The sequence below is a fragment of the Cebus imitator genome, unplaced genomic scaffold (genome assembly GCF_001604975.1).
Source record: "Cebus imitator isolate Cc_AM_T3 unplaced genomic scaffold, Cebus_imitator-1.0 Scaffold40, whole genome shotgun sequence".
NCBI lineage: Eukaryota > Metazoa > Chordata > Mammalia > Primates > Cebidae > Cebus > Cebus imitator.
In genome coordinates this window covers 9,694,878-9,711,424 of record NW_016107355.1, presented here as the reverse complement: position 1 = coordinate 9,711,424, position 16,547 = coordinate 9,694,878, and the positions used below count along the sequence as shown (strand labels likewise).

General features: G+C 34.9%; 1 protein-coding gene across 5 annotated transcripts in view; it reads left to right on the top strand.

Annotated features, from left to right (window-relative positions):
* GUCY1B1 (guanylate cyclase 1 soluble subunit beta 1) overlaps positions 1-16,547 on the top strand; it is a 45,880-nt gene that overhangs the window by 15,326 nt on the left and 14,007 nt on the right. For all 5 annotated transcript variants that reach the window (XM_017526036.2, XM_017526039.2, XM_017526038.2 and 2 more), the window contains 2 exons: positions 2,560-2,678; positions 13,941-14,138. In XM_017526036.2, coding sequence (XP_017381525.1) covers positions 2,560-2,678; positions 13,941-14,138 — 317 coding nt within the window. The remainder of the gene's footprint in view (positions 1-2,559; positions 2,679-13,940; positions 14,139-16,547) is intronic.

The window sequence follows — 16,547 nt, the reverse complement described above, 5'->3', positions numbered from 1 at the left end:
TTGAGAGACGATCTGGCTTTGTCACCCAGGGTGGGATGCAGTAGTCTCAGTGCAGTAGTGGCCTAACCCCCGCTCACTGCATCCTCCGCCTGCCAGGCTTAAGCGATCCTCCCATCTCAGCCTCCCAAGTAACTGGGACTACAGGCGTGAACCAACACACCCAGCTAATTTTTTTGTATTTTTGGTAGAGACGAGGTTTTGTCATGTTGCCAAGGCTGGTCTTGAACTCCTGAGCTCAAGTGATCTACCTGCCTTGGCCTCCCAAAGTGCTGGGATTGCAGGTATGAGCCACCATGCCAAGCCCAGTCAGTCCTTTGTCTCCCTTAATAGGAAACCATGTATCCAAGAAGGAAAGAAAGTTATTGATATTTAATGTAACAATGTCAGTTGTGGTTTAATGTAACAACATCAGTTGTGGTGTCAACAATACAGTAGTTATTCAAGTACAATATATGTTCTCTCCAAATTTCTTTTGCAGTCAGGAGTTACATTAGCTATTGGTAAAAGAAACGTGAAACTGAGATCTACCACAGACAGATATCTTTCTTAAGAAGGCAGAGTTTTAAAAACTTCATGGAGAAAACGTTGCTCTCTAAGTATTGTCTATTGTTCCCGTAGTGCTTATTTATTTATTTATTTTTAGATGGAGTTTTGCTTTTGTTGCCCAGGCTAGGCAATCTAGGTTGACGACAACCTCTACCTCCTGAATTCAAGAGATTCTGCTGCCTCAGCTTCCTGAGTACCTGGGATTACAGGCATGCGCTGCCACACCCAGCTAATTTTGTATTTTTAGTAGAGACTGGATTTCTCCATGTTAGTCAGGCTGCTCTCAAACTCCTGATCTCAGGTGATCTGCCCGCCTCAGCCTCCCAGAGTGCTAGGATTACAGGCGTGAGTCATCGCACCTAGCCCATAGCACCTAATTTTTAACTGGGCTATAGTTTGGATACAATCAAATGAGGCTTTTAGCATTGCTAAATATAACTAGAAAAGCAAATACTATCTATAATAGAAACTTTTTTTAAAGATTGGTAAATGTTTAATAATAACAAGAAAAATATCTAGCCCCTTTAGTAACCAAAATGGAAACAAATATGAAGAAATTTTTTGTCTTATCAATTTGGCAGTTTTAAAAATGAAATATCTAGTGTAACAATAGAGTAGAGTTAATGGGAAAATCATACACATTTTTAATGTGATGGCAATTAAGACAACTTTTGAAGAAAAAAAAGCCTTTTAAAAACATATTAAACCCTTCAGTTATTTTTCCTAAATAAGTTATTAGACCTATTTGCATTAAGATTTATGCATGTGTTTTCATGTCACAGTTCCTTATATTATCAAGAGCTGAAAGAAAAAGCCTACATTTTCAATAAGAAGGGATTGGTTAAATAAATTATTGCATCCATATGTTGAATCAGATAGCAATTAAAATTGAAACACAGCACTTTGGGAGGCCAAGGCGGGTGAATCACTTGAGTCCAAGAGTTGGAGACCATCCTGGCCAACATGGTGAAACCCCCTCTCTACTAAAAATACAAAAGTTAGGTTTGGTGGCAGATGCCTGTAGTCACAGCTATTCAGGAGGCTGAGGCAGGAGAATCACCTGAACCTGGGAGGTAGAGGCTGCAGTGAGCTGAGATCACACCAGTGCACTACAGCCTGGGTGGCAGAGTGAGACTCTGTCTCAAAAAACCAAAAATTGATGCAGAAAAATCACAGAAAATTTAAGTTTAAAAAATATTAATGATTGTTTATTAAGAAAAAAGCAGGACAGCAGGATACATACTATATGTAATCAGGTTATTAAATATACATATTTATATTAAGAAAGACTCTTGTAACAAAATATTGTCATGTGCATTCTTGATGATGAAAACAATTGTGTTTTCTGGAAAAGATAAGTAGTACCTCAAAAATATGCTTTAAAAAAGTAAAAATTAAGTACAGGATGAGTATTTCTTGTCTAAAACTCTTGGGACCAGAAATGTTTAGGCTTTCAGAATTTTTTGGATTTCAGAATATTTTCGTATTCAGAAGAAGATATCTTGGGGATGAGCTTCAAGTCAAAACACAAAATTCACTTATGTTTCATGTACACCTTATAGACATAGGCTGAAGGCAATTTTATATAATATTTTAAATGATTTTCCATGTGAAACAATGTTTAGACTGCAGTCCATCACATGAGTTCAGGTGCAGAATTTTCCACTTGTGGTGTCATCTTGGTGCCCAAAAATGTTTCAGATTTTTGAGCATTTCAAATTTCAGATTTTCAGATTAGGTATGCTCCACTTATAATTTGTAATATAAGCTGAGAAACTGGTTGCTTTCCTTGTAAATGCAAATGTATACCATTAATATGTTTATACATTGCCTTCTCTGACTTCATTGTATTGTCCTGGCCAGAGTTTTTCATATGATCCATGTTTGCCATGCACAAAAATTGAAGACATCTTAAATTATTTTAACAAACATTTATCTTCATTCTTTCTATGAACAATAGTTCACCTATTACATGCTTTTTTTCCCCTCTCCCTTCTTGAACCTGTAAAATAGATCTTAATGCTGGAGAAATCCTCCAAATGTTTGGGAAGATGTTTTTCGTCTTTTGCCAAGAATCCGGTTATGATACAATCTTGCGTGTCCTGGGCTCTAATGTCAGGGAATTTCTACAGGTAAGCATAGCTATTGGAGGGTCTTGAACACATTTTAGCATTTTTTGCTGCACATTTTTTTCTTTAATTTCTGGTTGCTGATACTGAATATGCAAGTTGTAAATTAATGTTCCCTGAAAAACTCCACATGGTCTTTTGTGATCTGTTCACTTGCCTTTTTTTTTTTTTTTTTTTTTTTTGGTAATGGCTATATATTTTAGTGGTTGTGGTTTTTTTTTTATGTTTTAGACATCTTATATGGTCTTATTTTTTATTTGCAAAACATTCCTGGTTTGTAGATATAATCAAGCAATGTATCAGTATTTATGAAATTCTACCTGGAGCTCGTTGTTAAGGAAAAAGCAGCAGGGTTTTCAGGTCTTCTGTCACCAAAACATACTTAAGATCCATTAGCATGAGTTACATATTAATTAATCAACTATACTAAGGAAAATAGGAAACAGTCCAAAGTCAGTTTCAGGTGAAAAAGATAAATAATGCAGTCAAAGGCCTTTGTCTTACATTCCTGTTAGAATTGTCTTAAAAGATTTTGCTAGTAAATTACACATTAGATGAGAGACTATTTCTGGATTGACTATACTATTTTAAGCACTGGCATTTGTGAGACCCTCTTCTTGAAATGTGTTAACATTGAAAATTATGTGGTTGTTTGCAAAGGATATTTCTAAACTGGCTGCTGAAAGCAGCCAGATCTTGCTGGAAAATGATGTCAGTGCAATACCAGCTGAACTGAAGCCCAGTTTTGAGGGAATGTAAACTGCTTTCAATCCAGCTGCATTATTGATTTAACAGCCAAAATAAGAACTTTAGTGTTTAATCAAAATGTCTGTTGTTTACATAGTGACATTTTTCTTGTAAACTTAAAACAGCATTAAATCAACTTGGAAACTGGTTTGCAATCTCCTGCCATGGTTTACTAAACTACTGGTGTCAAAAAAAGCTGCCACTTCCAAATGAAGTAGCTGCCAAAAGATATTTAAATAAAATTGAACAGCCAGCATTTAATGGGATTATTTTAAATGGATTAAAGTTTGATACTTAAAATTTTGGGTGGTTTTTGGGTTTTTGAATACGTATGTCACTTTTTAGTACTTTTGTTGACCACTATCAACTTACCAGCAACTTTCATTTGACCTGTCTGACTTTTAACTCTCTCTCTCTCAATGGCCATGTTCACATAACAAAACAAAGATTCAAATGGTTTTATTAATTTTTTTTTTCAAATTTTCCACCTCTACTCATTGTGACCACCTGCTAAGCTAATTACGGCACAGTAAGAGAGCAAGCAGCCTTTTAGGTGTGTTTCTCTGTGTTCTGGTGCTGCTTTATTCAACGGGACAGCCACTAGTTGCAAGAGGCTACTCAGCATTTAAAATGAGATGTGCAAACTGGGCAGTGACTCACACCTGTAGTCCCAGCTACTCCTCGGAGGCTGAGGCAGGAGGATCACTTGAGCCTGGGAGATGAAGGCTGCAATGAGCTATGATCACACCACTGCACTCCAGCCTGGGTGACAGAGTGAGACCCTGTCTCTGCATACATACATACATACATACATACATACATACAACAAAGCACGATGTGCTCTAAGTGTAAATACACACCAGATATCAAAGACAGTATAAAAAGAATAAAAGATGGCTTATTCATAGTTTTATATTGATTTCACGTTAAAATGATAATATTTTGAATATATTTGATTTTATAAAATTTAGTTAACATAGCTTTAAATTACACACTATTTTAGTTCATTTTTCTTTCAATGTAAGAGGAAACAATTAAGAAATGAGAAAGTTAGAATACCATAAAGTTTTCATCAATATCATACATTATGATTTAGTTCCTTTTTTCTCCTGGTTTTGCAATTGTACATAGTAATGGCAAATTGAATATGTTAAAATACTGCTTTTCTAAAAAGTAGATATTTATGTTATCATTAGGCTAATTACACAGAAATTAAATGGACTTTTCTTCGGTGTGACTATGAAACAAAGTCTAATTAACTTTCATAACATTGTTTTCACATCCCAGCACACATACAAAGATTGACATTTTTGTTACATAAATTAATAAAATATTCTTTATGGTAACTTTAACTTTTCACTAAAAATTTAAAGACTTTTAGTTCTGTTTCAGCTCTGGTTTTAATCAGTCACCCCATCTTTAGATTCTATTTCCCAAATACTGAGCTTTGAGAATTCTATCACTTTTCTCTATTTCCCCCACACTTTTTGGGAGAGTCTACCATTATCTAGAGATTGGATGGGTGATTCCTCCAATCTCTTCTCCATTCTATAACTCGAGTGCTTTTTCTGAAATTCAAATGTATCTCATCATATCATTTTCTTGTTTAAACTCTGGAGTAATTTTTTATTGCTCATTGGAAACTGTCAAAATATTTAAAACAATTGAAACCTTCATCCTCTCTCCATCTTTCCTCTCCCTCTCCCTCAGTCCAGCCAAACTTAACCTCTTTCAGAACCTTGCATTTATCTTGTTCCCACTATCCTCTCAGCTTTTGCACATGCTCTTCTCTTTGCCTGGAGCATTGTTCCAGGGCTTTCCCCCTAGATACATGCTATTAATCCTGAAGGTAAAATTACTTCTCTAGGAAGGCCCCATTCCTCTCTCCAAGCTCCGCTCTATCTCGTCCTGGTAACTAACCACTCTCTTATTGTCATAAGACACTCTATTTCCTCAGCCACAGTAGCTTTCACACTGTGTTATCATTCCCATTTGATGGACTGGAACGTAAGCTTCAGGAAGCCAGAGATGATGTATAATCTCTTAATGTTTATACCTCTACAGATGCAATCTGTATATCTGGGATTAAATGAATATCTCTTTTGTAAAAAAATGAATATTTGCTGTTTGTGCAAAAGTAGAAAACACACAATAGGAAGCAAACACACCAACAGATCAGCTGAATTATTTTACTCAGGATAACCCATTTTGAATGAGACCTGTAATTATATTTACAGATGAATCATAGAATGAAATATGAAAGAAGAGACATACACTAGACCAATTTCCTTTTCAGGTGAACATAGTAAATTACTGTTTATTATTTAAATTATAGGGCACATTGCTTGTATCTATTGACACTTTTAAAGTGTCCATTCTAAGCTTTAAGGGAACACTAAAATAGCTACTGAAATCATAACACGGAGACTATTTGATTATGCGTTAGCTGAGCAACTCTGACTCACTCATCACAGCAAGCAGAATTTCCTTGGAAGTTGTCTGACCACAGCCTTTCAGTTGGATACATTATTAAGAATAGGTCTGTCATATATATATATATATATATAAATATATACACATATACACACACACACATACACACTTATACATACCATACCATTGTTTTCACGTTTCTGGAAATAATTTAAAATTTTTTTCTAAGTACTAAACACAGCATATAATAGGCAATTAATGAAACAGTCTTTGAATAATAGAATTAATTAATTCTGAAGTGTATGTGTTTTTAAAATTATTTGGTCCAGTTTTATCACGATAATACCTCTTTTACTTAAAATTATTTGGTCCTGTTTTATCAGGATAATACCTCTTTTACTTAAATTTTATATTCAAGGACATGCTGTATAGAAAACATCAGTAGCTTAGCTCCAGAAACATACTTGTTTTCTCGCATGGACTTTACCATTTCCATTGATAGTTGATTTAGACAACGAATACTAACATATCTTCCCCCTTGAAAGGCTTTGGTGCCAATATCTAATTCATGACCCTGCTCATGCAGTCTCTCCTGTGCTTCCAAATTCAATTTTAAAAATTTTGCATTATGCTTATTTTAAATCACCCTTAGACTTTAACAAAAAAAATGGCTAAAAGTCCTAAATAGATAAAGTAATAAAATATAAGAAATAGTTTTAGAGAAACATTGTAGAAATACTCCTCTAGGTATTTCACAGTTTAGAATTTATTTTTCTTAAATATCCAGTGAAATAAACAATTTGTGGGCTGATGAAAAAAGTAATAATCTTTGGCATTTATTCTTTGGTCAATTTAATACATGAAAATATAATTTATCAAAAAGAGAAAAAGAAGTAAGCCATTTTTAATTTGATTTTTGGATCTTATATATTTTACTTAGATATATTATCTTAAACACAAGACCATATTTCAGTAAGAATTTTATCTAATTTTTCCACTTTTTTATTCATAAATTCAAAATAAAATGTGTGGTTCCGTGTTATTGTTACAGTCAATTTCTATCAGAAGCTTCTAGTGTTCTGATGAAAATGCTGCAAAGAATGCATGGGATTTGAAAGCTTCATAAGAAAATAGCTGATAAGAAATGGCCAATTTAATGCTATTTTCATCTTAATCCACACTCGTCATGACTCTCTAATGTCCTTAAATTACTGCAACAATCTCTCCTATCTCACATGCATTTCTGCAGTATGATTTAGCCTCTCCCTCACAGGAGGTGAAATTCTCCTTTCCTTGAATCTGGGTTGGCTTTAGTGATTATTGAACTAAGAGAATGTGGCAAAAGTGACATATTCAAACTTCCTAGGCTAGAACAGAAGTAGTCTTGGTTTCCTTTTGGGTATCTTGGAACATTTGCTATTGGGATGGTATCTCTAGAAACCCAGACACATGAAATGAGAACCACAAACCACACGGAGAGGCCACATGTAGACTGGCACACAGATAGCAGTTCTAGCTGGGCTCCCAGCAGAGCTAGAAACAACTACCAGCCGTCTGACTGATCCATCTTGGAAAACAAACCAGCTACCCTATTCTGATGATTTCAACCCAGTTTCCATCTGATTCCATCTCAAGGGAAGAACTTTCTAATTTAGCTAGACAACCCACAGAACCATGAAAGATAACAAATAAATTATTAGAGTTGTTTTACATACAGCTGTGGATAACTAGAGCAGTACTCTGTGCATTATTTTTAACTTTATATTTTATGTCTGTGTTAATATGTGTGTGTATTCTTGTCCAATGAGGCAAGATCTGTGAGAATGCTGTGTTTGAGAAAATCTATTACCTGTGGGAATGGGAGCCATATCAGTTCCAAACAGGGCTGCTGCTAATTCAATTTCAATGGTATTACATTATTACTACATCATATTGTCTTTACCTCCCCAACAAATTTGCAGAGTTAAAATGAAATTAAAATGCGCAGTGAAGGCTGCTAGGTTGACTATTAAAATATACATAGGGAAATGCAATTGTAGAGACCAGTTAGGATTTAAATTATGACCTAAGCATGCATATAGAACTCAGGCAAATAGTTAAATAAACATTCTTTCATTATTTGCTGGAGACACTGGCTTCTTCAACTACTCTTGATATGGTGACAGTTTCAGTCGTTCACCCAATTCATATTTATCAACCAGCGCGTCTGTTCAGCCTGCAATGGGACTTTTTTCAATTCCTGTTGGCTCCAGGTTTTGGCTTATTAAATACAACATTGGGATTTGGCCACCAGGAACAACCTGGGATTGATGACTGATCTAATTCTTAATGTTTGTGTAAAGGGTTATTTTGGGAAATATGAGGATTTTCCTGAACAGCTGTAAAATTCTAATACTTCCCTAAATTATTTATATTTCTTAAGAAAAAAGTGCGCCATTCACTTTATTTTTAACTTTGGAATTTCAAAAGGAACTGTTTTTCTCAGCATCCACAATGCCAATTTCTGTAATCCGCGATTTAAAATTTGACAAGTAGGGATTTAGCTTTATTTTTAAAAACTTGTGAAGGAAGATAAGAAATATTCTAGAATTGTAAGGCTTTTCAGTTTGAATAACTGGTATATATTTTCATAATTTTTCAAAATATTGGTTAATTGTTACATGTAGTATTATATAAGCTGGATTATTTTTAACATGAGTTTAAAAGCAGTAGAATAAGTGAAATGTTTTAAATATCTTTCTTTAAATATTTCCCTGGAGAAGATGGTAATGATAAATTGATATAGCTTTAAAGTTATTTCCATTTTAATGATTTTAGTGACTCTGGTACAGTTTCTTTTTAAATAGAGATTTTCAATATTTCTTTTAGAAACGAGTATCTATATCTTTTCTGTTGAAAAGCTATTTAATTTTCATGGAGCAGCTCCAAGAATAAAAGGCAGGAAAAGTATCATGAAAGCATTCACTTCTTACTCACTCGGATCTCATGCTATTTACTTTGTTGCTTCTCATTATCTAGGGTTTGGTTTTCATTTTCTTGGGTCTACTTTGTTTAAATGTTTTATCTTCAAATTCCAAAGTGAATTTTTTCTTATAAAACTTAACAATTTTTTTTTAATTACATGGTTCTCATTAAAGAATGTTGGTGCTGGTCCTATTTTTCAGAGGTATGGGGGATATAAAGAAAGGAAATCCTGTGCCTCATCTTCCTTCATTGAAAAACAAAAAGAGGTTTGCAATGAATAATTTTAAAGATTTCTTGCAGATCTAAACTGCAGTAGTATTCTCAACATAGACAACTCCCTTCTCCCCATCCACTAAAACAAGGATTCTTAGAGACTGAAAATGTCTTGCTTTCAAAACTTTCAAGGCAAGATCTTACCCATTTCTCTGGATCCTTTAAAAATTGTAATTAGATGTCCTTGAAACAGGAGAATTGGGGAGTTGACTTCTGAGGACTTTGCCATGGTAATTATGTATGAACTTATTTTTGGCATGCATGTTAGAAAACGAAAATGTACATTTATTTTGAAACATTCCAAGATCTTTAAAAATGTGAAACTTTAAAGTATTTCTCAAACAAATGATAAATTGTCTTTTGTTTTCCAAATCTGTGACGTGTACTGTATCTGAAACTCCAGTACCGTATCCCAGAATATCAGAATGAATTTTTCTTCTGTAAATGATAAATACAAGTGATAAAATAAACCAAAGGCTGCAAAATTCCTGAGTAGAAAAACCACATTCGTTTGCTTGTAGAAAAACAGTAAAATGATATTAGAACATTAAGAAATGAAATTATGTATTTAAAACCTTTTGGTATCTCAAGATATCAAAATAGATTAATGGACCTGCTCTCTATGTTTTTTTTTATTTTATAAAGCCTAGAAGAATGAATCAAAGCATATTTGAGGTTTACATCATTGTTTCCTAGGAATCTGCTTGTGCTGCAATATGAGAGTTTACATTTTTTCGTTGTCTTTTTTACTTTCATGCATATGGACATACTTCTTTAATTGGCCACGCAGATCTTTACTTTCTGTAAGTGCTTCCGTGGGTATATTTAGAAATAACACAGAATATCACTTTTGATACGAAACTGTTATTCTCCAGAATGCATTGTTAGAGCAATGTGGATGAACCATCATCTTTGTTTAGATACCATTATCAAATGTAGAAAGGGTTTTTTCTTGGCTATTGTAAGAATCTTTTTGTAGCCTTTGACGTTGCTGCAAACAAATTGAAGCCTGTATATGAGGATGACAAATTTATTAGCAATATAAGTGTACTTCAATGAAAATAACTTAACTTTTAATCATTAATCCCAATTTTTGTAATAGTCTGGCTGTGGTAATTCCTTTAAATTTTGAAAGAGTCAAGCCAAGTAAAGAAGGTTGTAACTCAAGAAATCCCAAGAGTGTTTTTTATATTAGATACTATCTAAAGAAAATCAATATTACATTAAGTGGTGTTCAGTCTTTTATGATTCAGGAAAGCACTTTACTTGTTCAGTTAATTAATAGTAAATTCAATAGAATAGTACATCTCTGGAAAGTTGGTTACCACAAAAATACAGGAAAGATTAACATTCCCATTGGTGTTTTTGGTATCCGGTGACGGGGCACTGCCCATCTTTTGTGACTCGGGAAGCACTGACTTGGGCCATTATGTCCACTCTGACTTACCTTAGCTTCAGTGGTGCCAGTAGCATAAGTAGTACAAATCGTTACTGCCTTATACCGTCTGCTTGAATGAATGTAGAAATGTTTTAGCAATCCAGTAAAAATAGATGAGTATGAAAATAATATAAGCACATTGATTTATGAAATATATAAGCATTCTACTTAGAAAAAAATTGAAAAAATATTAAAATGCCCATTTCAAGTTACTGTTTGGTTCAATTTCTCTCTTTCTTTCTTTCCTTCCTCCCTCCCTCCCTTCCTTCCTTCCTTCCTCTCTCTCTCTTTCTTTCTTTTCTTTCTTTCAAGATAGAGTCTCACTGTGTCACCCAGGCTGGAGTGCAGTGGCAAGATCTCAGCTCACTGCAACCTCCGCCTCCTGGGTTCAAGTAATTCTCATGCCTCAGCCTCCCAGGTAGTTGGTACTACAGGCGTACACCACCATGCCTGGCTCATTTTTGTATTTTCAGTAGGGATAGGGTTTCACCATGTTGGCTAGGCTGGTCTTGAACTCCTGAGTTGAAGTGATCTGCCTGCCTGGGCCTCTCAAAGTGCTGGGATGACAGGTGTGAGACAGCACGCCCAGCCTCAGTTTCTTTTTTAAGTGAGCTACAACATAGTACCTGGGCCGGAATATATTAGAAACATATTCTAAATGCAGCCAAAAGCTCAATTTTGACTTTGTGAGGAAGGCAGATAAAAATAAAACTCTCTTGGGAGGTGTTTTTTTTCCTCACTAGATTTCTTTCACAACATGTTTCACAACATACATAAGTAGAAGTATAAGGGGTCTGGGAGGGTTATGACGAACAGAGTCCTCAGGTCTTTCGTTCTATGGGAAGAGTTCTAATGAGAATGATTTGTCACTGGAGGAACCCCTCATACTATTCAACCAAGTAAAACAGTTTTAGGACTCAGGTTTGTAGGTTATGTATACTTAGTGTCTACCATATTGGATTATTTTCACATGGCACTAGCAGCCTCTAGAGGCAATCAGGATGAATTGATGTTTTGGGTCAGAATTAGCCTGACTTGAACAGGTGTAAATGTGGGGAAGGGAACAGAAAGCACTGTAGATACAGACAGTTCAAAAAGTCACCAGATTTATCCAATTGAGGAGACCATTGAATCATTTATCTGGATTAGAATGTCAAACTTCATGACTCAGCTCAGAGCTCATCTTCTTTTTGAGGTATTTTAACTCCATTATCTCAGCCTGAGTTGTTGGCTTCCTCATTTGTTCATGAAAAGCCACTCTGCACATCCATTTGTGATATAAACCATGAGCTGCTTAATCCTCATCATGGAGATCTGCATACAAACATCTACCCTGCCCCCCAGACCCCGTGACACAGTGTATGATACGTAATGCACATACAGGAACTTTATAGAGTGAATGCATGATTGAGTGGATGCACGGAAGGGACAGAAAATTAGACAATGCCATTGGTGCCCTGGTAGAGTATTGCTCAAATGTGGACACCCGCAGAATCATCTCATACTCACTCCACTGTCCTCCCAGTAAGCTCACTGGATTTTTCTGTTTTTCTAAATTGACCTCTCTGAGACATTTGGAATGAAAGCCACAGTTTAATTTTGGCATATCTCCAGTACTTTCATTTTAGATACATTATTTTATGCCCATGACATTTTGAAACTGTTTTTTTTTCTTCTCTTTAAAAATAATCATCAGTTATGACTAGATGACTACTACTTGCTTGGTGTATTCATTTTTATTGCTACCGTAACAAATGACCACAAACTTAAGTGCTTAACACAACACAGATTTATTACCCTATGGTTTTCTAAGTTGGAAGTCCGCTGAAGGCCTTCAATGGACTATATTCAGAGTGCTGTATTGGCAGAACTGTGTATCTTTATGTCGGCCTTTGGAAATAATTGTTTTCTTTCTCATTCAGGTATTGACAGAATTCAGTTCCATACAGTTATGGAGCTGAGGACCCAGTTTCCCTGATTGTCAGCAGGCAGCTGCCCTAGAGTCCTGGAGACCTCCTTCCAGTTCTTGAATAGTCTCCTGCATCTCAGAACCAGCAGATGCTGTTGAATCCTTCTCATGCTCCCATCTCTTTGACCTTCTGTCATTGCACCTCTGTCTCTCACCATGTAGCAGGGAAAGCTTCTTGACTTTTAAGTGCACAGTCACTCATGTGACTAAGTTGGGCTCACCTAGATAATCCAGGATAATCTTCCCAGCTCAAGGTCCATAACCCTAATAACATCTGCAAAATCCCTTTCGTCATGCGATATAATGTGTTTACAGGGATTAAGGCAAGGGAATCTTTCAGAGACAATTATTTTGTCAACCACATCTGAAATATGCTAAGTGCTTTATATACATTTTTAAAGTTGTCTCCATTTTGCCAGAAGAAATAAAGTCTTAGAAATATTGGGCAAATTAGCTACCACCCTACGAAATGACAGTCATTACTTAAACCATGTCTACTTGATCCTAAGTCATATTACTCTTAATTCCTATACCACGCTGTGCTATGTGTGTATCCTACTATATATGTGCAGCGCGCACACACACACACACACACACACACACACCCCAACAGGTTATGAACTAAGTGTTATTTGAAACATCATCTTGGGTCAAATAAAATATATAGTTTGCACCATTTCTTCTAGTCATCTTTACACCAATTAGCTTTGTATATTAGTAATATGGGACTCAGGGGAATGTGACATCTTCCAAATTAATGGCAAGGCTACAAGAGCAGAAAATATTTATTGGCCAGTTTCTAAGACTTACATTTCAAAAGGTATTTATTTCACAGATTAGCTATGAAAGTCCACATTGATGATAGCCTACTAAAGAACATGAAGAAATTACATTGCTTTAGTTTCTAAAGTAGATGTTTAATTTCTAACATATTAGAATAGTTAAATAGAAATCACAAAATAATATGTTTATATTTTATATGCTTATAATTTGGGCTTAGTTTTTTCCGTTGAAAATTGTTAGAATTGCAGTATACAAAGAAGGGGAATATGGGAGCCCTTTGGGCATTTCCTGTTGTTGATCACAACACACATAAAAAACTGCCCCAAGCTCTTGTAGATGTCAATGTCTTTTCCTTAGCCCTTAGCTATGTGTTTTCCGCTTCAGGCATTCTTTTTAATCCCACTTATTTATCTTTTCTTAAAATGTACTAACTATTCATAGCAAGAGATAGTTTTCTTAATTCTTCTACCTTAGTTTTGTTTTATCTGTGGTATTTGCCTTACTTATATCTCGGTGAAGTGAGTGAAGGGTATGCTTCATGTGCTGCATTGCTGATCTGCCCATTAGACTCTGATTTGACCCTTGTTTTCATATCTTGCTTTCTCAGCTGTCATTGCGGAAGCCTTGTTTATTGGTCTCTCTTTCCTCTTTGCTGCAGAACCTTGATGCTCTGCATGACCACCTTGCTACTATCTACCCAGGAATGCGTGCACCTTCCTTTAGGTGCACTGACGCAGAAAAGGGCAAAGGACTCATTCTGCACTACTACTCAGAGAGAGAAGGACTTCAGGATATTGTCATTGGAATCACCAAAACAGTGGCTCAACAAATACATGGCACTGAAATAGACATGAAGGTAACAAACAGCAATGGAGATTTCTGAACACAGATGATATCTAAAAATGTTTTAAATGACACTCTTTAAATTTACCTACAGTTATCACTGTCAGTGCTCTTCCCTGGAAGTATGAATGTAATCCAAAACGGTGGACAGACCAGCAGTCTTCTATATTTGGCCTCAGAGTGCATTATACAGAATATTTTTTTCCTTCTGGCAGCAGATTTTTCTTTCTAATTATATGTTGTTCAAGACTATAAGAAATTTATTTTGCATTCCCTGTGAATACACACCAGCTGGGAAGCAGAAGAATATGTGACTGACAGAGCTGTGGGTTTCAGCATGCAAATATCCATATTATAGATAGTCAAATTCTAAGATAATCTAAAATTAAGTGTATTTTATAGATCATTATCTTTTTGTCGATTTTTGTCTGACCCAAAATACAGCTGGAGTGTCTCATTTTGTGAACAAAAGTGTTTGTTTTTGTTTTTAATCAAGTTACTTGGTGAAAGAAGCCAGGTCTGGTACTTTAAAAACTGTATTGTTATTGATAATACACAGTCTTAGTTTTGAATGATAATTTCAAGGTACTGATAGGGCAACTGTGCAACAAAGAGAACCACTATTTTTTTTAATCTCTGGCCCTTACAGTCTCTCCCAGCCAGGTGCTTTTTATGTGTTCAGCATGTTCATACCCAAGAGTTAATTCTCAGTGGCCTTAAACTTGCGGCCAAAGTGGGGAGAGATACTTTTTCCCAACTTTTCCTTATATATATATAGAAAACCTAATAGACAGTTCTTTCTTAGAGATCAGAGTTATGTTCTAACACACTCAGGAAGTCTAAAACTCTTAAGTGGAGTGTTAACCAAAATTGTAACATTTAAATTGATTAGATTAGAAAGAAATCCACGCATTTAATCCAGTAACGTTACATTAGAGTTCATGGTTTTCTTTCTTTCAGAAGTTGGCATCAGTTCTTACGTGGCACTCGTTGGTGATTCCCAGGTGCATCATTAGTTTTCTTGCAACTATTAGTAATGGCAAAAACCACAATTACTTTTGCACCGACCTAATAGAAAGTGGGACTGTGTATAACATGGCATTATCAAATTCAGACCCTCACAAATTAAAACCTTGGTTGAAGTATCACAATTTATCCATGATTGGGCACCTCACTGATATTCAATCAAAATAGTATATATCTCTCATTTCTAATCTTTTGATCTTGATATTACACTAGCACAGTATCTATATGGAGTGAACCTATATGCATATTGTATGCACTATTGGCTTTGTTCTTATTTAACCAGACTGAGAAAGAAGCAGGTTCATAGAAACTTCAGAAAGAAACACAAATTAGGACAGACTTGGAAACTGCTAATACTGGCATTAGAATACTTGGCATGGGAAATTGCTGGCATTAGCAAACTGTGTGATATTCAAGTATTTACTCAATTATATGGTTCACTTTATACAGTATTTAAATTTTCTTCTGACCATCTATTCAAGTGCTTCAATATGAACTTCTGAAATATTTGCATTTTGTAAGTATATTTTGTATGTTTAACTTTTTCGAAGGCACTGTTTTGACTTCTTGAGGCATTTTCACATCAAGTGCTTAAGTTTATCAGGCCCAGAGACACCAGACAATTTGAGCCACATAATTAATACTAGATCGTGTCATAAAGTGACATATCAATGAGAAGTTAAAAATATGGTTAGAAAAGCCATTTGTTTTGCCAGTTTGATCAAAGCAAAAAATTAGAATTGAATGATTAATTCATAAGTTTAGGATACATAAAATTCAGTTTCTCTACTTAAATAGAAACAGAGTAGAACACCAAAATTAGGCCTGACTTTCTTGCTTTGTCTATGATTTTGGGAAATCAACCTTAGTGATGTAAAATTTTCAAATTATAAATAAGGATACTAATACTTAGCCAGTATAGTAAGTTATTCTGACAGTGAGAGTAGTAATATCCCAGTTTTGCGACAAAATATGTCCAAAACAGTATATGCAATAGCATCTATAGTTATTGTGATTTGGTTTTCAAATCTCAGAGAATGTGACAGTGTACTCCTGAAAAAAAAAGTGAACAACGTTTTGTTTTTATTTAACTGTAAATGAAGAAATATTGTGTCAACCTTTTCCGCTTTAGGTCTGGTCGCCGTTGAGATTGAGTTTTCCCTTTCTAAGAGGACTCATTGCTTGCAATTTAACCTAAAAAAAAAAAAAAGAAAAATTCTATACTTTAATGCTTTAAAAATGTAGGATTTTTTTACATTATGGATATTAGCTCACAATTATGATTACTTCCTTAGAATGAATTCCTAGATTTGCAATTAAATCAAATAATCCATAAAATTTTAAGGAATTTTTATGTATATTGTCAGTTTATCCTTCAGAAAGATTAATCAAAATA